Here is a 23,002-nt window from a genome sequence, read left to right on the forward strand (position 1 = left end):
GTGTGTGAGTGAATGACTGTAGTGTGAAGCGCTTTGGGGTCCTCTTTGCTTGATAAGGCGTTATTCAAGTACAAAGCCATTTACCATTAACCATTTACCAAATATTTCATACTTTGGAGATCAACAGAAGAATGTGACAGAGATTTTAGTAGGGGGAAAATCCCTGGGACATTAAACATAATAATTTAAAGATATCCATGGTTGTATGTAGTGAATCACTATTTATTTGATTTCTAAAAACTTGCAGTTACAACAAACATTCAGCCAGTGATCRTTTGGTGGTGGCCCAAGTTGATGATTCAAGGTTCAACTTCAACCTTGCAATCTTTCTCAATTGCTTTGGTTCATTTCTCTGATCAGAATTCAAATTCTCACAGCTGTTTGTTCAACGTCCACAACATTAAGTCATTTGCGCTTCATAGTAGTAGTTTCTCATACCTGTGCCAACAAGTCGAAAATGCTTTGYGTCAGTTGCTTTCATTTTGATGACACTGACACGTCCAATGATGYGAGTACTTGCTTTTAAGGAATGAACAATGTATTTTGCAGGTTCATAACTGAGTTTTGAAATTTGTACTGCTTTCAGAAACTTGCTGATGTGAGAAATGCATCAAAAAGCGACTAAAAAAACCTGTAAAATCAACTGAATCTTATTACTGCCCTCTAGTGGTGGTAGTTCAACGTGTTTCCTGTGAAACTTCACAAGAAAATCATTTCTAAGAGCTCACTGATGTTGTTCTGTCAAATATTTCCACTTGTATCATCTTCAGTGTTGGACAAACATAAATCTACAGAGTTCAAAGGTGAGGAGAACAAAAATATGACCTACAAACCTAATGACCCACCTAAAAGACTGAAACAAACAGAAAAATGAATAAATAGATTGTTCAGACTAGAAGAGATAATTAATGGGAAAATATGAATATCTTTGCTACTTTTTGCAAGGACAGCACATATTTGCATGAGCCTACTTTAGTTAAAATAACCTAATTTCATTGTATAGTAATCCAGAAACTGCAATCAAAAATAAAAGTGAAATTGAAAGTATTATCTTCACCAGTTTAACTAATAAAGCAGCAAATATTACAAAAAACTTCTAAAATTAAACATATATCCTTGTCTTTAAAATAACCTTAAAAAGACTGCAAGAAAATAAATGAAGATATAAARCACACTTTTTTAACTGACATCTAATATCCTGTTAAAGCTGCGTAGAGGGTTACAAAAGATTATTCATTAAAAAACATAAMATTTCTTTAAAAAAACAGATTGTATCAAATCTGACATATTTTTTCAGTAAATGGCTGGGAATTTGGAATAGTATGTTGKAAAYAAATCAGTTATGCATGATAACAAAAAAAATTACTATGGYCATAAGGCTGGAAGTGAGTGTAATTAGTAGTTATGAAATAAAAWGTTTTCAGAAAGATCAGCGCAAAACACTGTCCCCTGGTAGACAGAAATAACCTGAGACATATATTATAGAACATTAAAGAATAGACAGCTCCCACCTGAACTGACAAGGAGTGCGTTTCTCATTAAAGTACAAAAAAAAAGCAATTTTTACTCTAAAGAGCGTGTAAGGATACACAGCTCAAGTGGGAGAATGCGTTGACTGTAAAGCTAYTAGTCAGACACGCCGCAAATCCAGGGTGGAGAGAGAATGAGAAGAAGGGTGGAGCTAAATACAGGACAACTCTGGAAGAAAACCTGTTAGAGGCAGCTAAACTTATGACTGGGACAGAGGTTCACCCTACACTGAGTCAGCAACCTGTTACATACCATAGGCAAGTGGCCCAGTCAAACTTTAAACCCTTATCATATTGAATATGTGACTAAAAGAATAAAAAAATGCTCTTCAAAGATACCACTTTACATGAGCTGTTAAGTAGCGAACAAATAGAAACATTTCAGCTGTTTAGATCAGCACAGCTGGTCGAGACATTACAAAATGACAAAATTTTACTTAGTACTTTTATCTGGTTTCCAGTGCAAATATCTTAGTACATTTGAAATTAGACAAAACTAACTTACAGGTTAGTTAGAATATAGTCAATTCCTGAATTGACTATATTTTTAACTTGTTTTGAGAAAGCCATGTATGGACGGACATACACATAGACGGATGGATAGATAGATAGATAGACTCTTTTCAAATCATTTTCTTTTCAAAAGAATTCATTCTGTAATTTTTCAGCTCAGCATGTCCTTGGTTTCACTGAAAAGCATGTTGACGTAGAAAACCTCATGTTCTGGCTTCTGCGCTGCACTGACAAAGAGCTTGGTGATGTCCTTCAGCATCCATTGTGCTGTCCTCATTCTACCATGTCTATGTTTTGATTCATTTTTGTTCTTTTATATAAGTACAGCCCMCTCAGTAAGAAAGTTGGGACACTTTGTCTATAGAAATGAAGCTTTCCAAAGTTCTCTCAAAATAAGTCCTTGTGGAGACCAAGCACAGCTCATCTTCTAGCGTATGGATGAGAGACAACATCAAGGTTGTCGTAGGAACACGTTTCCAACCGCATACATCAATAGGGCGTATAACTTGCTYGTGTCTGAACACTTTTATTGCTGATCAGTGTGAGAGGGGTTTTTAAATGACATAGCTGTGCATATTACAACAGAGAGTGCAGGAAAAGCGTGTATGTGGGCGGTAATCTTGCATGGAGTCCAAACTCTTGATGCTTGATTGTTTCAAATCAATGCAAGAATTTCAAGGCAATTTAAGGATGCGTCAGTTTAAAAAGGCAATTCGTGCTGGGTGGTGATAATGTTACGTTTTATTAGATGACCTCGCTTGAATGAAACAATGAATACAAGCAAGTTTGCTGTTTCCAGTTTGCAGAAGTTTAGGCTTCGGTAATATACAGTTGTAAAATCCTCCACTGTAAAATTCTGTGAGTACTGCAGAGGAATCATTTATCCCCAGGCTGTGTGAATCACAGAGCAGGGAGTGTGCTTTAGAGCTAGTCGTGACAATATAATGTAATATAATATAAGCGGGGGGCTTCCACAGAGACAGAACTCGAAACCTATACATCTTCCCTGGCGCTGTTATGGCAGGATGTGCTGTAAAATTGTCAATGTGTCAGTCTGATATGTTTTCTCACAGTRAAATGCCATAATCATGTGGGGGGAGGAGGGGGGGATGATATGAAATCAAATTATGTTTGTCATTAACTCACGACTGCAGGAAATTACATGAGAACATTGTTAATCACTCTGAGCACTCCACAATCCACAGTGTCATGTCTGCAGGGATTTGAGGCTATTATACTGCTCTGCATCCATTAGTCTGTAAACCATCCATTTATCCACCATGAGAGAGGAAACTAAAAAAAAAGGTAGAGTGCGTCTAATTATAGTACTGGACGGATCATGATACCCTTCATCTTCGAGTGTTTTTCACAGAACAAATTGTTCAAATGCATAATTTTAACTTGATTTTAATCATGTTGAAGCAGCTGTATGTTCTGCAGGTAATGTCTACCTGTATTTCTAGATGAATCTAGACTTTTTTTCTAAAGAGAAATTGGGTTATTTTTATTGGACATTATGCGGGTGCTTCATGCTTCTATAAAAGGCATACTTTCTGAGCCAGAGCGATGACGCAGAGACTGCATGGGTTCTCAGCAGGAGTATAAGAGATGGCACTCAGCTCCGTTGCGGAGCACACATGAAGGGGGGGGAGACGAAACCGATCGCTGATTAGACTCAAAAAGCTTCTCGGTGGCAAGAGCCAAAGGGATGAACACAACTGAGAAGTTCTGCCTTCCCGTTGATGGCATCCTCGAAGTGTTCAACTCTTTCACCGGGCATCAGCATTCACGAATTGCGCACCAAGTACTGCAGAGCGCAGCTCTCATCCCGCGAGCCCAACACCCCAAAGTCTCAAACATAACCAAAACGGGCATGGGCATAATCAAAACTGTCAAAGGTTGCTGGAGACGGCAGGACAAGAGAATGATCTCCCGCAGGTCTTCAAGTTCTGGGCGTCGGCAGGTGTCGATTGATCGAGTCCCCAAAAAGCCGGTGGACCTGACAGAGTTGGGTGCGACCAAGTCGAAGAACTGTCACAGAGTAGTGGTGCTCGGGGCGCCCAAAGTGGGTAAAACCAACATCCTCCGGCGGTTCTTAGGGGAAGACTATGAAGAACACTATGAGCCTACTGTCGAGGACTTTTATCGCAAGATGTTCCACATAGGAGGGGAAACATACCAGGTTGATCTGCTGGATGCGGCATCTGAGAAAGACTTTCCAGCCAAACGGAGATTGTCTATACTGACAGGTAAGGACGCTTTATGGCTTAGTTTTTTGTTGTTTTTTTTTTTTTTTTACCAAGAAAAGCTGTCGATGTCCTTAAACTCAATTATAATCCATTTTTTTGTCTTTGCAGGTGATATTTTTCTCCTAGTCTTCAGCTTGGATGACAGAGAGTCTTTGAATGAAGTCCGTGAGCTGCTCGACGAAATTAAAGCCGCAAAGGCAAAACTCCAAAAGCCCAACCACCCAGCAAAGGTGCCAGTCGTGGTGTGCGCCAACAAAGCAGACCTGGACGCACAGAGAGTCCTCAGCAACTCCGAGGTTGTGGACATCCTGGGCGAGGACGCGCCGTTCTTCGAAACCTCCGCTAAAACAGGCGCCGGACTGGAGGCTGTCTTCGCGGCTCTCGCAGCTCTCGGCGGGCTGCCCGACGAGACCAGCCCGTCGCGTCATCAGATCATCCCCATCCTGACCTACCAGTCGCTGTGCGTAGGCAAACGGGGCATCAGGATGAGGAGACACTCCCGGGGACTCGGCGCACCCTGCGCCGCCGTGGACCCCCTTGCGCGCCGCCCGAGCTTCGCCAGCGACCTGCGGCTGGTGCTTGGATCAAGCACCCAACACAAGAAACCCGAGAAGCATCAGGTTCAATGAATTATGAAACTTCTCGACAAAACAAAATTGTAGTAGTATGCTGCAATGTCATAACATGTAAGGAGTTATACTCTGTAGCACCTGGCCGGACCGGTGCATTATTATTTTTTTGTATTCTATAATTGCATCCTTTATTAAAAGTTTGCTTAAAATGTCGTGCTTGATTCCCCCCCCCCCTCTCTGATCAAACATTTTGTCGATTACAATGAGAATGTGAAAGTGATTTACGCAAGAACTTGATAGTTGTCAAGTGATGATGTAATAAAAAAATAAAAAAAAACCTGGAGCGTGGGATGGGGATCATCTGCGAGAGAGGATGACTCAAAAGAGTCTCCAATCAGACACGAGAGATTGTTCACATTTCGGGGCGCCCACGACGCTCGGGGTTGGCAACGAGCCTTACAATGTGTCAGGAGCAATCCTGCTTACTCAGCTCCGGTAGTTTACACACGTCTGAATCACGCTGAATTTTAGGAAACAAAACCTTAAGGCGATATTTTTGAGGAGGAGGAGGAGGAGAGGACGAATGATAAGAGGAGAGCGGCAGTGAGATCAGCACCATGGAGAGAGCCCACATGGAAGCCAGAGGGCAACTTATCCACTCGTTTGATAGTCATWTTTCATAGATGCTGCTACTTTTTAAGTCACGCCACATTTTAAGATGTCAATCACTTTTCMTTTCATATAGTTAAATAAACAAATCAATAACATTTGTGAGATGGAGACATAACTCTGGAATTTATCACAAAATGTTTATTTTCTTGTACAAAACCGTTACATAACCTCTGGGGAAAAAAACATGTTTATAAATAGAAATGCCAGCAATTAAATAATAAACAGAACCGCAGATTTATTCATACACTTTGATTATTTTCATGTCTCGGTTCTATGCGTAATTTGATATTTTTTCTTCAGATTTTTTTGAGATACAAAAAAAAAAAAACGTAAAAAGAGTAAAATACTATTTTCGGTTTCTTCACATTTTTATTTTCCAAATACATTTACAAAAAAACTGTTCTTAATTTTCTGGGGTATGTCCAGTTAGATTGGACAAAGATTATCCATGTGTTAAGTAAAACATTCATTATTTCTTACCAGGTTTCTGCATTAATTTTAATTCTGTAATAAATAGAATGCTCTATCAAAGAAAAAGAAAAAAATCACAAAACTATACACAAATGTTTTTGGATGTTATGTGACAAAGTCTGTACATCTACAAGGCATTATAGCACATAAATGTAGCATCCAAATAGAAAGTATTGTTTTTAACCAATCTAAGTTCATCATACTCCAGAAACTGCAATCAAAAATAAAAGTGAAATTTAAAGTATTATCTTTACCAGTTTAACTAATAAAGCAGCAAATATTACAAAAAAACTCTAAAATTAAACATATATCCTTGTATTTAAAATAACCTTAAAAAGACTGCAAGAAAAGAAATGAAGATATAAAACACACTTTTTGAACTGACATMTAATATCCTGTTAAAGCTGCATAGAGGGTTACAAAAGATTATTCATTAAAAAACATWRAGCAGAAGAAAAATATTTGAGCATTTCTTAAAAAAAACAGGTTGTATCAAATCTGACATATTTTTTAAACAAATAAATACTTTATTCTTTTACACATATCTGTCAGACAATTCAACGGATTGTGCAAATTCTTGTAATTTATTTATTTATTTTACATGGTTGTGATTTAGAGAGTTATAGATCTTCATTGTCAGTTAGCTGCCAGTTTTTGGGAAAAACTTCTATCCAGTTCCACCAGCAAAACAGGAAGCATGCTGTCCAATAAGGCCAGACCCTCCCAGGAACATCTCAAACCTCTAATAAGAAAGAATAATGGACAAGGTGTCTGGGTCAGTGTTTGCTTAAATAATTATGCTAACCAAAAAATATGCTAGATCTAGCTTCACATAAATTGCAACTGTATGTGTTTACAAGTAAACATGACAATAGAAAATCAAAGACATGAAATCACCTGTCATCAAGAATCAGCTGTCCACTTTGCAGCAGCTCTTGGACAACAAGAGATCCACCAAATATTTCAAGAAGACTTAATTCAGGGCTAAACATCTCCCAGTGCTTTAAAAAGGCAGAAAATTGTGACAAATATGTTCAGGTTTTACAAAAACTACTCACTACTCGACATTCTCCTCAGTGACAGAGGCACTCGCACAGAAAGTAAAAGGTCTATTGTGTGAGCTTCACCTTGTGATTAATGCCCGTGGTCATTCTCATTCCCATCACTAACACCTCCTCTAATCTGCAAAACAAAAATCACTCAGAATTAACAAGGACATGTCTCAATATAGCTTCTTCTAATGTGGGCAGAATGTTTCAGAGTTGAAGCACATGCATACACAGAGACCTTGAAACCCTGCCACACACACACATCTTGTGAACTAAGTGTCACATTTTCACATGGCCAGAGAATTTTGGGAAACTGCAACAATGTGTCGTCTTGTGTGATTACCAGAAATAACCATGGCAAGACACAACGCTACTGCCCGTAAGTGTAACAACTCACAGTTCAAGATGGCCCAGCTGGATCCGCCTCCGAGTTCCATGTCCTCGCTGTCGGACTTCGCGGATCCACACATCCGGCTCCAGAGTCTGTGTCCGGGCCTCACGGGCAACGCCTCCCTCTCCCAGGGGAACAAAACGTCCATGTGCTCCTGTTCCACAGCGCGAGCAAATAAGATTACACAAGAACAACCAACATCCACCAGTGGTTCTGACCCCGTTTAAATTACCAGGGCCAACACCGATGTACTGTCTTCCCGTCCAGTAGCTCAGGTTGTGACGACTCTCTGAATTCTGTGCAACACAAAGATGGGAGACATCGTTACAACTGTGAGCAATGGCACAGAACAAACTTAATCTCATTAAGAAGTAGTACAGTTATGATTTTAAACGGAATCACATCTCTAACTGTCAAACACTCTCATTTTGACCCAATATTTCTATTTTCAAATGCTAACTAAATATTATGCAAGTTTACTAATCAACACAGCTAAACAAGACTATAGCATGACAGATTTCTAGAGTGAAAATAGTCTCAAAATATGCTAAGGTGCAGGCTCCCAGTTGCAACATTTTTTTTTWATTATATTTTTAATCGACATGACCCAGAACTTTGTCATCACCATCTGACAAAAATAAATATAAAATAATTTTTTAATGACCGTATTAGTGATGTTTTTACTCAGTTTTACAGACAAATGCTTCTCAAGAAACAAAAGAAACATTATTTGAAACAAAATGCAACAAAAAGTCCATCTGACGGTGTTGACACAGAACTGAAGGTGGTGACAAACTAGTGAGTAAAAACAAAAACCTGATACATTTGAAGTAATGCAATTTATGTAAAATACATTAAAATGAATTAATTGCACATTTAAGTGAGATTTGTCAACAATTTCACTGAAAGAGTCACAAAAACTCTGACGGAGTTGACATCTGACGGAGTTGACGAAATGCCAAACTACCTCAATTTATATGATGTTATTCTGAAGGAGGCCATATTGCAGCTCATCAGGTCCATGAAATCTTTACAGTATACCAAAATTAAGTTTTTATTTCACAAAATTTCATCCAAGTTTTGTAAATTGTCGGTTATGGCGTTGACACATCATGGTTGTGACGAGCAATTTAGGAATAAAACAGAAGAAAAAACTAAATAATAACATATGCTAACCAGAGCTAACTAGCCCTCTTAGCAAAGGAAGAAAAAGAAAGTGGTGATGGGGTCCTCAGAAGTTATAATAATGCCAGTTATAATAATGCCAATAATGCCTGATTTTTTTTTACATTCTTTTTTATGTCTGACAGTGTTGACAAAAACTTGGGACAAATTTCAATGGAGTTGGAAAATATATAAAAAATGATTTTTAATTCAATTTATTGATACTTTTATAATTATTTAAATTACCACTTATACTTAATTATCATAATATACTATCTTAGTATTCCTTTAATTGTTTTAAACTATTATAATGTATGGAGTTCTACTCCAAGACAAGGGATTTTACAGACACCATTCAACTTAAACGATGTTTAAAATAAAAAAAATATTCAGCAAAGACCAGGAAAATATACATTGTTGTGCTCACATGACCCAGGTTAGTTTAGTCAGATATTTGAAAAAAATATATTTTGTGTATATTTTATTCAAATGTTGTGCTTTGTTTTGTCCCTATTCTCAAGAATCATTTGGAATACAAAAATTCTCATTTTGCTTTTCAACTTCGCTGGAGATACAACATTTAGAGAGAGAGACAATGTCAAACGGTAATTTTAGAAACTATTGCAATTTTAGTGAAAATTATTCTTACTATCGGTTGGGCCCTTGACTACCTGGTCACAAAGGGAGTTGAAAAATTACTGGGATATAGTACTGAAGTAGAAGACACCACAACAGAGAGCTCATCAGACGAGAGATTTTGAAATGGTTTTGACATTGTTGCCGAAGAATCCGAAGAGGACAAGAGATGGAAATACTTTTGTTTTGAGGAACTTATTCCTGAAGATCATAGTGACATGGATGCTTCCACTACAGTTGTCAGTACCACTTCAAGTGTCTTGACAAATTTGACAGTCAAGACTCCTGAAGATACTGTTGCTTTGGAAATCGTCAGTGTTCTTGATTTGGAGCTGCACTTGGAAACTTGCTCTGGGGACACAGACACTGATGATTGTAAAAGAATTGATGTTCCCCTTGAACAAATGGACCTGGCTGTTGAAGCAAGCTGTGACAGCAAGGGACATGCAATGAATTTTGAACAAGTTCTAGAGCATTCATTGGTAGAAGAAACCTCACGTCCCTCTGGGAGTCCTGTGGGACTCCCACGCACCCTCCAGGACCCTGCTGAGGGTGTGGAGCTGGTTTCATCTTCTATTGATTAAAACTCAAAAGATAAAATTCAAAATTACGCAGTCTATTTTGATGGCATGGATGCTGAAGATGTGGACGTTTCCGCTAAGGAAGTCTATTCTGCAAACACAATTGCTGAGAATGTTGTGGCACATTTTGAAGATGTTTCTGAGCATTCTTTAGAAAAAATGTTCTTCAGAAGACATATACACAGAAGACGACATTCAATTCTCAGAAAATTTTGACAGAAGGGATTTTTCCTCTAGGGACACATCCATCCTGGGATATCAAAATCTTGAGAAATATGTGTCACAGTTTGACAAAATTTCTGAGTGTTCTTCAACAGAAGAATCATTTTCAGAAGAAAAGTCAGAACATGACGTCCAAATTGAGCCAAAACATTGTGACAGCATGGATGTTAAAGAAATGGATGTTTCCTTTAAGGAAGTTCATTCTGAACGCAGAAATGCCAGAAATGTTATGTCACAAGTTTCTAAGTGGATTCGCCGGCTAGGGAATAAGTTGGCAAATCTCCCACCAAGGAGAAAAAGCTAACTATTTTCTTTCTTGGCGAAGAAAAGTTTAAGGAAGCTCCTTAATGATCTGATTTCACCTCTGGAAGAACTTCAAACACATTTCGGAGGGAGTGGATGGAACATGGCCCACACAGAGTCGTTCCCCAACTCCATTTTCAATGCGGGTTATAGGAGTTGTGGCCACAAGGTTTCCAGTGCCTGTGTTGGAGAGTGTCCCTCCTAGAGACTTCCTTGTTCTGCTGGGGGATTTCAACGCTTACATGGGCAATTACAGTGAGACCTGGAGGCTTAYGGTTGAGAGGATCGGCCACCCTGATCTAAACCTGAGTAGTGTACTGTTATTGGACTTCTGTGCTGTAGAAACCGTCACCATCGAGAACAAAACTGCTGAGCCGAAATCGAAGCTCAAAGATCTGACAGGGAGAATCAAAAGGTTTTTCAGCATATTTGCTTGCAAACATTCTTCTAAGGTAACTCCAGTGAACATGGACCTGGGAAAACCAGAAACCTCTCCTAAAGAAGACAAGCCAATGCTTAGTGTCCAGGTTGAAGATGGGAAAAAATCTGCAGAAGGTTTTGTTGTAGAGGAAAATACTGGTATTACACTGGAGCAAAAATATGAACGTGAGGAAGAAGGATGTGTAGAAGAGGCTCAACCCACCAAGGAAACTATGGCCATGGCAGCTTTTATTCCTCCAGAGGGTCTGTTAACTGGAGATTTGCAAGAGGAGGAATTAGAACCAGGGCCAAAGGTTGATGAAGTTTCATCAAGTTGATGAAGTTTCATCAAGTAAATAACAAGTAGGATTTTATTGCATATGTTTCATCAACCTTTGGCTCTGGATCCAAAGGTTGATGAAACATATGTAATAAAAGTTTCACCTATTGAGCCCTTCATTCCTCCTGAAGATGCATCAGACATTGCAGATCTGGAAAACTGTGCACCAGAGATCCAGTTAACGGAATATTCTCAGGTGAAGGAATTGAAACCACACCCAAAGTCTGATCAAAACACATCTGTCTTCACTCCTGCAGATGAGGATTCATCTGTGAAGGAAGGTCAGTCGGACAGTCAAATGTCCTCAGTGCTGGAAGACGATGAAATCAAGGAGAAAATTACATATTCTGACGTTTGTCCTGCGGTAGAAACAGAGAAGGTTCCACATGCATCTGGATCAACAGCTCATTATCGTGCATAAGAGTTTAGCACATTGGTATTTGTAATTCTATGCAGAATGAGACTTTACACAATCAGGAAAGATGCAAAAGCAAATGTCAGTTGGATGAAATATGTTACTAAAAGAATTTGATTACTTTGTAGAAGTTATTTGAACTGCGCACTGATGTGCTGGTATATAAATGTTGAATTTTGCTTAATATTAGGAGTATATTTAACTAAATATTAAGGGTAAATAACAAGTAGGATTTTATTACATATGATGCCTTTTAATTGTGTTTAAGTTAATCTAAGATTTAAAATCCTTAATTTATTGATAATATGAGGCTGTTTGTGACAGACTTACATTTTTAGCAAAGTTAGACACTTCATACTGCTGAAAGCCGTGCTGCTGGAGAGTTGTTCTGGCACATTGGTACATCTCTGCTATGATTTCCTCTGTGGGCATGGTTACTTGTCCAGACTGAACCTGTTTAAACAGCTGAGTACCTCTCTCAAGGGTCAGCTGGTACAGAGACACGTGGTCATCACACACCCTCAGCATCTCAGACAACTCTCTGCTCCACAATTCAGTTGTTTGGTTGGGGCGTCCAAACATAATATCCACCGACACCCCACCTGGACACAGCTTCCTGGCCTCTGCCAGAGTCTGCAAAGCATCCAGGGAGTTGTGGTCTCTTCCCAAACTTTTCAGGTCCTTGTCCTGCAGAGACTGTGGGAATAACAATGCGTTATAAGCAGTAACTGGACACAATTTTCTGTACCTTAAAATCTAACATTTTTGTTTACCTGGACGCCAATGGAGAAACGGTTCACCCCCACATGGTGGTAGTCTTTTAACTTTGACATTCCCACTGGGGTAGGGTTTACCTCCAGTGTGACTTCAGCCTCATCTGAGAGATTCACCTGCTTGGAAACTGTTTCCAGGATCTTAGCGATGGTTGATGGGTGAGCCAGGCTTGGAGTCCCACCACCAAAAAAAACAGATGTGATGCTGCAAGTCCAAAACCAAAGGATTGTAAAAGTGTTTACAGGGCAAAAGTATTTATATTTCTTAAAATTCTTCAGATGTTGACAATTCACAATATTCAATGTATTTTATAAGGACTTTATGATAGACCAACATACAGTGGAGAATAAGTGTGAAGTTGAAGGAAACTGATAACATACTTTGCTAAATTGCTTTTACATTCCAAATTTGCAACGAAGTTCCAGTTTGTAAGTTGTTAATATATAAAAAATTGAAGGGGTATCCATATCTCTGCACTGCATTAGTTGTAACCTGGATGCAGGATTGAACACAAGAGCAACTTGAATGAATGAACATACCAGGACACTTGACTGAGTTGCAGCAATGTCTCAGTTTCCCTCTGAAGACACTTTGCCATGATGTCTTCGTTGTTCTCTTTGGGTATGTATTTGTTAAAATTGCAGTAGGTGCATCGTCGGAGACAATAAGGCCACTAAGGGAGAGACAACAGAAGGCAAAGCATAAATAATATATGCATTAAAAGTAGAAAACTTTAAAATAAGAACATTTCTGAAGAAACGTGGCCTGCCAAAGTGTGCCCGCTGGTTGGAACCCAGCATTCAGAGGCTATAAATGAGCATTAATGCTAAAGTAAGCGACAATGTACTCAATAGCATGTGGAGTCACAAGCATGTTGAGTAACATGGACTTACTCCATTCAGTATGTTAAAATTTGTCTATAAGCCAAAATTAGCCAAATGCTGCCAGTGGCCTGTTGTCTCACATTGACTTCATCCATTCAGTGTGCTAAACATGGCAAACAAATAAAAAATAGCTAAAACGTTTATTTTAGAGATGAGGTTACTGCTACCATTAGTAGGGGGGCAGTGCACTGCTAATGTTTGTGCTAATCTTAATGCACAGACTTCTAATTTTTACTTTTGTAAAAGTAAAAATCAGATGTTTTGTGGGACTTTACCAGAAAACTTGCTCATCTCTTAGCAACAGATCAACAACAAATATTGTTATTGTTCAAAAGACAAAAGATTTCATCTGCTCTTTTGCAATACCACCTATCTTATACCACTTAACAAAAATTGTGCATTTGAATTTTTCTTTTTTTGTCATTGGTGGTACATATATTATAAAACAGACATTCAACACAAAAGTAAAAATTTGTTTTTTACTTCGTGGCTGTTGGTTACCAGAAAAAAAAACAATTATCATCTCTAAACAGCAAATGAATAAGTAATATTATTGTCTGTACAGCATAATCTCTTGACATACTGCTTATCTGCTCAAACACAGAAAATTTACAGTTGGTGTTAAAATCAGATGGTTACTTTGTGGCACTTCGTTACCAGAAAACGTGCTCGTCTCTTAGCAACAGACTGACAACAAATGCTGTTTTTCAAAAATACATAAGATTTCTTCTTCTGCTCTTTTGAAATACTACTTATCTTATATACTTAACAAGAATTGTGCAGTTGAATTGTTTGTTTTTTTTTTGTCATTGAAGGTACATATAAAACACATTCAACACAAAAGTAAAAATGTGACTTTTACTTCGTGGCTGTTCGTTACAATAAAAAAACAACGCTCATCTCTAAACAGCAAATGAATAAGTAATATTATTGTTTGTACAGCATAATCTCTTGACATACTGCTTATCTGCTCAAACACAGAAAATGTACAGTTGTCATAAAACTCAGATGTTTACTTTGTGGCACTTCGTTACCAGAAAACGTGCTCATCTCTTAGCAACAGACTGACAACAAATGCTATTTTTCAAAAAGACATAAGATTTCTTCTGCTCTTTCGGAATACTACTTAACAAAAATTGTGCAGTAAATGTTTTTCTTTTATTGTTATTGGAGGTACAAATAAAACAGACATTCAACACGAAAGTAAAAATTTGACTTTTACTTCGTGGCTGTTCGTTACCAGAAAACAAAAAAAACAACACTCATCTCTAAACAGCAAATTAATAAGAAATATTATTGTTTGTAAAGCATAACCTCTTTTGACATACTGCTTATCTGATTAGATACAGGAAATTTACAGTTGGTAAATTGTTAAGTAAAAATAAGATGTTTATTTTGTGGTACTTCGTAACCAGAAAATATGCTCATCTCTTAGCAACAGATTAATAACAAATATTGTTATTGTTCAAAAGACATAAGATTTCTTCTGCTTTTTTTTAAACACTATTTATCTTAACACCACTTAAAAATAATTGTGCATTTAAAAATGCAAAGTAAAAATCTGATTTTTACTTTGTGGCTGTTCGTTGCCTGAAAAAAACGCTAATCTCTAAATAGCAAATTAATATCAACAAGTAATATTATTGTTTGTAAAGTATAAACTCTTTTGAAATACTGCTTATCTACTTAGACACAAGAAAATAAAAATTTTTGTGAAAGTAAAAATATGTTTACTTCGTGGCACTTCATTACCAAAAAAACATGCTCATTTCTTAGCAACAGATTAACAACAAATATTGTTATTGTTCAAGAAACATAGAATTTCTTCGACAAGCATGGAAGTAGCTAAAAGACATAGAGGAAATCACACAATTATTTATTCTCAACGTTAAACTGAGGGAAAAGAGTAAAACGCTTATTATAAGAAAAAGTCTAATGTTAGTGCACCGCCTTGCAAAGCAAGATGATGTACTAACCTGAGAGGAATAATGAGGCTGTTATTTTGGACTTTTCAGTAGCTTCATTTTAAAAGGCCTCACGAAACCCTTGTGTAACAGTGGTTATGTTAAACCAGTCATATAATTCCCAAAATTGTATAGGGTATGTGTTATTTTGAAAGTATAAAGTGGTTGTCAGTTTAGGGGCATCAAGTTTTACGAGTCATATGGAACCTTCTTCCTTTGCTCCATCATGTAAGTGTTCCACCAAGGTGACATCTCTGTAGTTCTAACTGTAACCTCTGGCCTTCTCTGTAGGAACTGAGTGGTCTGCTGTCTCTGTAATTCTAACCATCTATGTAGCTCTCTACATCTCTGTTCTCCTCAGTGTCCTCTTGCTATGGCAATTAATCCACTCTGAAAACTGTCATGAGACACAGAGGGGCAGACGAAATTCTCTCTGCGTGTAACTGACACAAAACAGTATGAGAATTTGTTTTGGTTTGAATTTGGCTTGTTTTTGCGCTAATTACGTCGCCATGGTTACTCGAAATGCCAACAAAAGTAACAGCACCCCTCATTGGATCTAGCCGCACGTTTTATTGTGAGGGGGCGACCAGCGGATGAGCCGCATTGACGGTGAAAGGAAGCGGTAGTTATTTTGAGGTGTAGAATGTGCCTTCCATGCATTGCTATGGCAGGCCCCAATAACGGTCTTTAATAACTCGGCTAAAGGAAAAGATGTGGCTTACGTGCACATATAAGGACGCCTGTTCAGTGAGACGAGGGGAAGCTGGACTCTCGGGCACATGTTCGGTCACTTTCAGGTCAGAAAAGCGACGCAGCCCCGGTGAGAAGCCACGACTGGCTTTACGGAACATGTATGTTATCATCCCGCTGACACATTTAGCTGTCTGATCACACCATCCTACTACGTCCCATTACAACACCGGTTGATATGACAACCACGTTACAAATGATCAACATAAACATGCCTTTCCGTCCATTGTTTTAGAGGGTGTGACGTCTGCCTAAACAGGAAATACGTCAAATAAATTCCTTTTGGTATGTTCTGCTATTTTACCACCTGGAGGCGCTATTTTACCAGAACAAAACTTGTAATTTATGTATTCAAATAACCATCCTAGGGGGGCGATTTATCGAACCGTATTCACGCTTTCTCCTGCTGTGCCTCATGTTTTATCCTGACTGTTTGATTATGTAACTCTATTAATTTCTTTTGTTAAAAAATACTAGTTTTAGTATTAAACCCAATTATTTGATGAGTTACCATTACAATTTAAACTGTAGATTTTATTTATTTTATTTTTTTGTAATTTAAGGTTGGATTTTCCAACATCATGTATTAAGGTAATCCTTATGCCTTCAAATGAGAAGGTACTTGTTTACCAAGTACTCAAACATGACAGATATAGATGCCACAAAAATGCTCTATGTTASATGTTAGCTAYTTTTTTTTAGATTTAAGAAATTTATTTTAACTCAGTACAAATTTTGGCTGCATTTTCAAATAACTAAATGATACAAACTGAAATACATACTGTTGCATTGATGACCAATTTATTTCTGCTAAATAATTTTTGTTTTATTTATATAAAAATATCGCAACAWTTACTAAGTTGAGTTCCCTTTATTGGAACTTTCAAGCATCAGCTGGTTCCACATTAAAATCAAACCATGTATATCATTACAGAAAAAAGACCAATAATTAAACAGAAAATACGCTTTTAAAAAATAAAATAAAATAAAATAAAGCAAAGACTTCATCACCAACAATGGGAATATTCAGACACTCTTTGCCATACCACATGATACAAAACAGGGAAATGTATTAGATAATTAAACAAAGATTTTTTTTTGACACGTCAATAAATRTGGATGAGCTCACTGTTGGTTTCTGACCCTGAGGATATTTTCCAGCCAATATCAAATAAGATACCCAACAGAGGCAGACCAAAACAGACAAGAGCAAAGGACCCAAATACATTTTCACTGCGCACAAGATACGTAGTGATCATGTTCATTTAAACCACCTAAAGATAATGAATCAAAGTCAAATGGATAAAAGAAAGAAAGGTAAGACTTTAGATTAAATTCTGTAAACATGCAAATGAAACTAGATGTTTAGTTTTAGTACTAGGAAAGAGATTGAACTAAGCAACATGTTTCTATTTGTTCCTTTTGAATTGATTAAATTTACAGCTAAAACTTCAATTCAGAGCATTATTTTAAGCTAAATGAAATCTCAGACTCCTATCTTGACAGGATCTCCAAAGGAACTGAGGCTTATGGTCGTCGGTAGCAGCGGACCCTSTCAGTTCCAACTAACCAATGCTATACTTGGAAAGGAGGCCTTTTCAAACGATGTTATCAGTATTTCTGCAAGTGTGAAGAACAAGGGAGAGCTGTCTGGTCGACCAGTAGCAGTGGTCAACGGACCAAACATGTATGACAAGGATATAACTCATGTGAAGAGGAAGATGGAGCTCAGGAGGTCTAAGTGTTTAGTTATACCTGGTCCCCATGCCTTTCTTGTTGCCTTTGACATTGAGAAAATCTCCCCAAATGACATGAAAACTCCTTGGCTGCTAAAAAGACGCTTTGGAGCAAACTGCCTGAAGCACTGCATGGTTCTCTTTGCCTATGACGGAAATTTGGATGGAGCGTCTCTGGAAAACAGGGTGAAGAAGACTGAATGGTATCTGAGAGAACTGATTGAGAAGTATGGCGGGCGCTTTCACGTTTTCAAGAAGAACTGGAGAGATCGAAGCCAGGACAAGGAGTTTCTGCGAAAAATTGAGTTGATGGTAGCTTCGTTGGGAGGGGGACACTTCTCCAGCAGAACTTTCCAAACGGCAGAGGACAGCGTGAGRAAGGAGGAGAAAAGGCTCAGGAAACAGAAGGCAGAGGAGATAGAGCGGACATGSAATGAGATGGAGCAGCAGTACACGTCAGAGGAGATGTGTTTTCAGAAGGATGCCTACATCGCCAACGTACGTGCAGAGATTCAGGCTAAAGCAGAGCTTGATAACTGTTGGCTCAGAACATCCCTGGCCAGAGGGCTGGGGACTGGCTTAGTTGTGGGGGCTGTGATTGGTGCACTTTTTGGATCTATTGAGGGGGTGGGAGGAATGGCTCTTTATGGTGTTATAGGTGGAGCTGTTGGTGGATCTGCAGGCGGAACTGCTCAGGTGGCAATCAAGCATATGGAGAACAGAGTTGCCCCACCGGCTAGACTCAATTTTAATTCTATCTTCATTAACCGTTTCTTTGCAGTTCCTCGTACATGACAGGATGATGACTTCATTTTTCTGTGTAGAAATAAATCTTTGTCTTTTGCGTATTTGTGCCAAAGTTGAAACACATGGATTCATTTCTCATTCATCATGTTTTGTTTTGATTGAGACTTTCTAATGATGCCTCAGTGTGTTTAAGCATTTTTTGTTTGTTTGTTTGTTTTTCCTGTTTTGAAAGTCTTTGAAAGGTATTTCTTAGAATATTSWTTGCTTTTGACTTAGTTTTCACAGGTTTGACAGGTAACTATGGGGCCATATAAAATCCCACTTCATGCCCACCATGGAGGATATGTGATGCTTTTTGCTTGTTTGTCTTCCAAAATGAACTCTTTAAAATACATTTTATTTCACTGTGTCCTCCAGCAGTGATTAAACCAAACCATAATGATCCTAACATAGAKATATCTGGACCTAYATGGACATAGACATATGTATAGAGATCTGTCTGAACAATCTAGTTAGACTATGTAAAGAGGAATGAAAATRGTGATTTTATTGAACAATTATTTTTCAATTTTAATGTCTGTAATAAGAAAAAAGACATGTATTCAAATAAAGTGTGGAATTYTCCCTTTTTTTYMAAWTWARKTTWWYYKRWTKSMRKWARKKKTWWWWTTKKTTTWARGSYTTTYMWKSMAAAARRWKKWWTTTTTTTATTTAGATACTTCAAGGATAAGTTGGTGGTATCTAAATTTAAAATATTGTGATGAATAAAAATTATTCATTCAACTCTGATAGAACAGTATATTGTTTGCTGTTGATTTGTGAACACTCAGTATGTTGTACCACCTTCACTCTCTTGTTGTGCAATGAGTTAAGGAACAGCTCAGTACCATAAAGGGCGGAGTTGAAGCTTGCTCATGTTTGCCATTCCCTACAAAGACCTGCCCATTCTCCTTGATAACACTCATAGCTGAGCACACCTGTTCAGAACAAACAGGTGCATTCTTCTTCTGTTCTTACCTGAATTTAACAAAGTTYCTCTGTGGAAAAGTTTGCTTTGTGGAAAAGATAGAGTGCGGAAGGTAAGACTACATTTATGTCATGCATTTTTAAGATTGTTTTCAATTATCAAAAAATTGACTTTATGATCCTTTATGTAAGTTCTTTGAGCTTTTTATGAGCCTCTTATATAACAATGGATTACTTTGTTATCACAGCGTAATAAAACAGGGAGAGCGCACTCAAAATTAAAACAGAATCYTAGAAGTTTCAGTGTTACAGTGARACGAATATCTTTGGTAGGTACCTGTTTGACAACATACTTTTCTGCTTCCGTTCTCAGTTAATCTATCTGAACCAAGATCACAGAAAACTCGAATACCATTGGGAGTGACAATGAGCACCAAGGAAGAGAAGACAGTCAAAGGGGTATGTTTCAGCTCGACACGTAAAACCTAAAATTATATTCTTCATTTATGCTCTCAATGCCTCTGAGATTAGGAACGGGATATCTTGCTTACTCATCTTGAAACACTTGCAAAGCATGCTCCCATTTCTGACTAATTACTTCTTATTTATTAGCATTGTACCAAAGGGGGAAAAAAGTACTTTAGGATAATTGAATACCTTGAAAAACAAGAACTATGGGTTCATAGTGTAACCAATTTACAGTTGTGAAAATATGTTATGTTTGTTAAGATGTTGTACCTTATTTCTTGTCAAACATTTTATCATTCTTTACAGACGACGGATTCTTCCATCTGCCTCCTCCCCGAGAAGCACTTTTTGTGCCTTCTCTGCAGAGACATCTTCACCAACCCAGCGACCATCCCATGTGGACACAGCTTCTGCTTGTCTTGTCTGAGCCAATTCTGGACTCATCACCAATCCAAATACTGCCCTGACTGTAGAAGATTGTTTGCCAAAAYGCCTGACCTCAGTGTCAACCATATTTTGGCAGATATTTCCGAAAATTATAGAACAGCACGACCTCAGAAACCCCCGGAAGAAGAGAAGGTACTTTTTTCTTTGCTTATATTACACATTGATTAGTTCAAGACGTCAAGTGTACAGACATGAGAAAGTATTTGCCTCATCACAAGTCTCTTGTGTTTCTGCTTYATTTGTGAAACTTAAATATTTTCTGATAACTTTATTCATCRCAAAAAAAGCTATTCCAACACCTACCTGGSTATATGTTAAAAAAGTAATTACTCTTTAAATTTAATSTTTGGTTCTTCCACTGTAGGCRCAACTATTTCAATAAGCATATTCAATAAGCAGCAGTCAGTGTTTTTCATCGAAGTGGATGAATTTTGGCCCAAGCTTCTTTGCCGAATTGCTTTTTAGCCACATTTCAGGGTTGACCTGTTGATGTTGTAAGGATAATTGTCCACCTGAACAATCAAATTCCCAGAAGCTTACAACTATGAATTGATGGGTAGACCTTTTCTCTCAGGATTATAAAGAGCTCCAGAGTGTTTTTTCCATGTATGAACACATACATCAGCTGAGGCTGGAGAGGGTTGCAGTATTTAGACGGTCTAAAATACTGGAAAATTATTTTATGTTGTGTCTTTGGACCTCTTGGATGAGTATTTGATGAGCTCTTGGTGTAATTTTGGACCTCTTATGGACTCAGGAGCTGAAAAGGTTTATAAATGACTTTTAACACTTTCCAGACTGGTAAATATCACAGACTTTGTTTTTCATGTTCTTGATTTTTTTTTAGTTTACSGTATCAAAGAGTGTTTTTAGAGGATTTAGCCTAATTTCTGCTGTCAGATGGGTTCCATTTCTGTAATTCGTTGACTTTACAGGTCTGGTGGTGATCAAACGTTGTAACTTGTGGAAAATGTGGTTAATCACAGTTAATTCATGATTTTACAAAGTGGCCAATTATTTGTTTTTACATAGAACCAGGTTGGTTTGAATGCCCTTTAATAAATACAACCATTATTTGAAAACTAAATTTGTATTTTCTCAAGTTAACTTTGTTTGATAAAAAGAAGGATTTAAAAAACATACACTGTATTGCTGAGGTTACTGTTCTATGTCCACAGGTTATAGACGTCAAGCAAATGATCAAGGACAGGCTGCAGAAGATAGAGAGGCTAAAATATTCTCTGGATGTCCAAAAGGTAAGTTAAAACTTTAGCATGAAAAACACAAATTAAATACTTCAATAGTTCAATAATTTAATGAGTCCTCTGTGTTTTTTTTCTTTTTCTCAATCAGAGTTCTTACCTGCGTGAGGTGCGCGAGAGTCAAAAGGTCTTCTCGGCCCTGGTGTGTGCTATGGAGGAGACTCATAAAGCTGTTGTCTCTGCAATTGAAAACAAACAAAAGGAGCAAGAGCAAAGAGTSCAAACACTGATAAAAGACATCAAGGAAGAGATTGAGCAGCTGAGGAACCACATGAATCAACCTAATCCTCAGGCTTTTGACCAAAATGACGACATGAAGCAGGTTGTCTTAGTAAGTATTACCATGTGAACCAGAAAATATAATGATGTCGAGGTGCTATTGTCATCCGCTGCTGAGCATTGTTCTTTTTTTTTTGTTCTTTGTAGCCCACTGACATGAAGGACTGGTCCAAGGTCAGCATTGAAACAGATCCTTGTGTTGGAGTCACAAGAAGAGCAATGTCAGACATCTTGGAAAAAATTAAATTAGAAGTCAACAGGCTTTCCAAAGCTGGTGAGTAATTGTGACTGTGGATATATATTATGTTACTGCTATGAGGTAAATTATGTGGCAATAACATTTATTTTTTTCTGTCTTCAGAACTAAGAAGACTTGAGAAGTACACAGGTAAGGCCTTGTTGATGATGTAACACAGGTGGAAAGTATTTTATCTTTGTATCTCAGATGAGCTGGYCATGGCATTTCAATTATTCTTTGCTTTTCTGCTGTCTTCCTTYTCAGTGGAGGTGACCCTAAGCGGAAAGACGGCCCACCCTTTCCTTTCCGTCTCAGATGACCGGAAACGAGTGAGGCACACCGACAAGCTTCAGGAGGTCCCAGATCATCCCACACGCTTTGACCGTGTGGCCAACGTACTGGGCAAGGAAGGCTTCAGCAGTGGGAGGTGCTACTGGGAGGTGGAGGTTGGTGACAAGATTGAGTGGAACCTAGGCGTTGCCAGGCAGTCCATAAACAGGAAAGGCAAGTTCACTGTTTGCCCGGCCAATGGTTTCTGGACTTTGAACCTRAAGAGTGGAGGCCAGTATGTTGCCAACACCTCACCGGTCACCTTTGTGGCTCTGGAGCAGCGGCCTAGAACTGTGGCAGTGTTTCTGGATTACTCCGAAGGCCGTGTGTCCTTCTACTGCGCCGAATCAGGAGTGCACATTTACACCTTCATGGATAGGTTTAAAGACCGGCTTCACCCAATTTTCAGTCCKGGACGTCTGCATGGTGGCAAGAACGCAGCCCCACTGATCATCACTTCAAGCTTCTGCAGCATTTGAGCATCTGTGTTTGAYGTTCCCTCTTAGTATTTATCTGATTCTGTCTAATTTATTAAATGAGATGTATATTGTACAATCTTCAATAAACCACATATTATTCTGTGCAAAAAACTGATTCATTACACTTGAGGACTACAGTGAATCCCAT

At 38.1% G+C, this 23,002-nt stretch overlaps 4 protein-coding genes across 9 annotated transcripts; 3 read left to right on the top strand and 1 right to left on the bottom strand.

Moving 5' to 3' along the window:
• The first annotated feature begins 2,091 nt into the window (after positions 1–2,091).
• On the top strand, positions 2,092–5,072 carry rasd2a (RASD family member 2a). Its single transcript, XM_008416117.2, has 2 exons — positions 2,092–4,291; positions 4,400–5,072. Exons 1-2 carry the CDS (start codon positions 3,751–3,753, stop codon positions 4,918–4,920), a joined length of 1,062 nt encoding a protein of 353 aa, XP_008414339.1. The 5' UTR covers positions 2,092–3,750; the 3' UTR covers positions 4,921–5,072.
• An 807-nt stretch (positions 5,073–5,879) lies between these two features.
• Positions 5,880–15,569, bottom strand: rsad1 (radical S-adenosyl methionine domain containing 1). Of its 2 annotated transcripts, none has more exons than XM_008416105.1 (9): positions 15,475–15,569; positions 12,841–12,974; positions 12,301–12,505; positions 11,858–12,223; positions 7,679–7,742; positions 7,453–7,600; positions 7,134–7,188; positions 6,904–7,007; positions 5,880–6,748 (listed from the first exon to the last, which is right to left on the bottom strand). In XM_008416105.1, the coding sequence occupies exons 1-9, from the start codon at positions 15,475–15,477 to the stop codon at positions 6,643–6,645; spliced, it is 1,185 nt and encodes a 394-aa protein (XP_008414327.1). In that variant the 5' UTR covers positions 15,478–15,569; the 3' UTR covers positions 5,880–6,642. The 2 variants fall into 2 exon arrangements, with proteins under 2 accessions (XP_008414327.1, XP_008414328.1); XM_008416106.2 differs by lacking the exon at positions 15,475–15,569 and adding an exon at positions 13,769–13,787.
• Positions 15,201–22,969, top strand: btr02 (bloodthirsty-related gene family, member 2). Of its 4 annotated transcripts, none has more exons than XM_008416113.2 (8): positions 15,201–15,377; positions 19,725–19,810; positions 20,126–20,398; positions 21,445–21,522; positions 21,620–21,859; positions 21,955–22,081; positions 22,169–22,195; positions 22,310–22,969. In XM_008416113.2, exons 1-8 carry the CDS (start codon positions 15,350–15,352, stop codon positions 22,852–22,854), a joined length of 1,404 nt encoding a protein of 467 aa, XP_008414335.1. In that variant the 5' UTR covers positions 15,201–15,349; the 3' UTR covers positions 22,855–22,969. The 4 variants fall into 4 exon arrangements, with proteins under 4 accessions (XP_008414335.1, XP_008414334.1, XP_008414337.1 ...); XM_008416112.2 differs by lacking the exon at positions 15,201–15,377 and adding an exon at positions 15,711–15,972; XM_008416115.1 differs by lacking the exon at positions 15,201–15,377 and adding an exon at positions 19,095–19,464.
• LOC103468799 (GTPase IMAP family member 7) lies at positions 15,923–19,018 on the top strand. Of its 2 annotated transcripts, XM_008416107.2 has the most exons (3): positions 15,938–16,003; positions 17,064–17,219; positions 17,409–19,018. In XM_008416107.2, exons 2-3 carry the CDS (start codon positions 17,186–17,188, stop codon positions 18,431–18,433), a joined length of 1,059 nt encoding a protein of 352 aa, XP_008414329.1. In that variant the 5' UTR covers positions 15,938–16,003; positions 17,064–17,185; the 3' UTR covers positions 18,434–19,018. The 2 variants fall into 2 exon arrangements, with proteins under 2 accessions (XP_008414331.1, XP_008414329.1); XM_008416109.1 differs by lacking the exon at positions 17,064–17,219 and having other exon boundaries at positions 15,923–16,003.
• Positions 22,970–23,002: the final 33 nt, after the last annotated feature.

The sequence above is a fragment of the Poecilia reticulata genome, linkage group LG8 (assembly GCF_000633615.1).
Source record: "Poecilia reticulata strain Guanapo linkage group LG8, Guppy_female_1.0+MT, whole genome shotgun sequence".
Classification (NCBI taxonomy): Eukaryota; Metazoa; Chordata; class Actinopteri; order Cyprinodontiformes; family Poeciliidae; genus Poecilia; species Poecilia reticulata.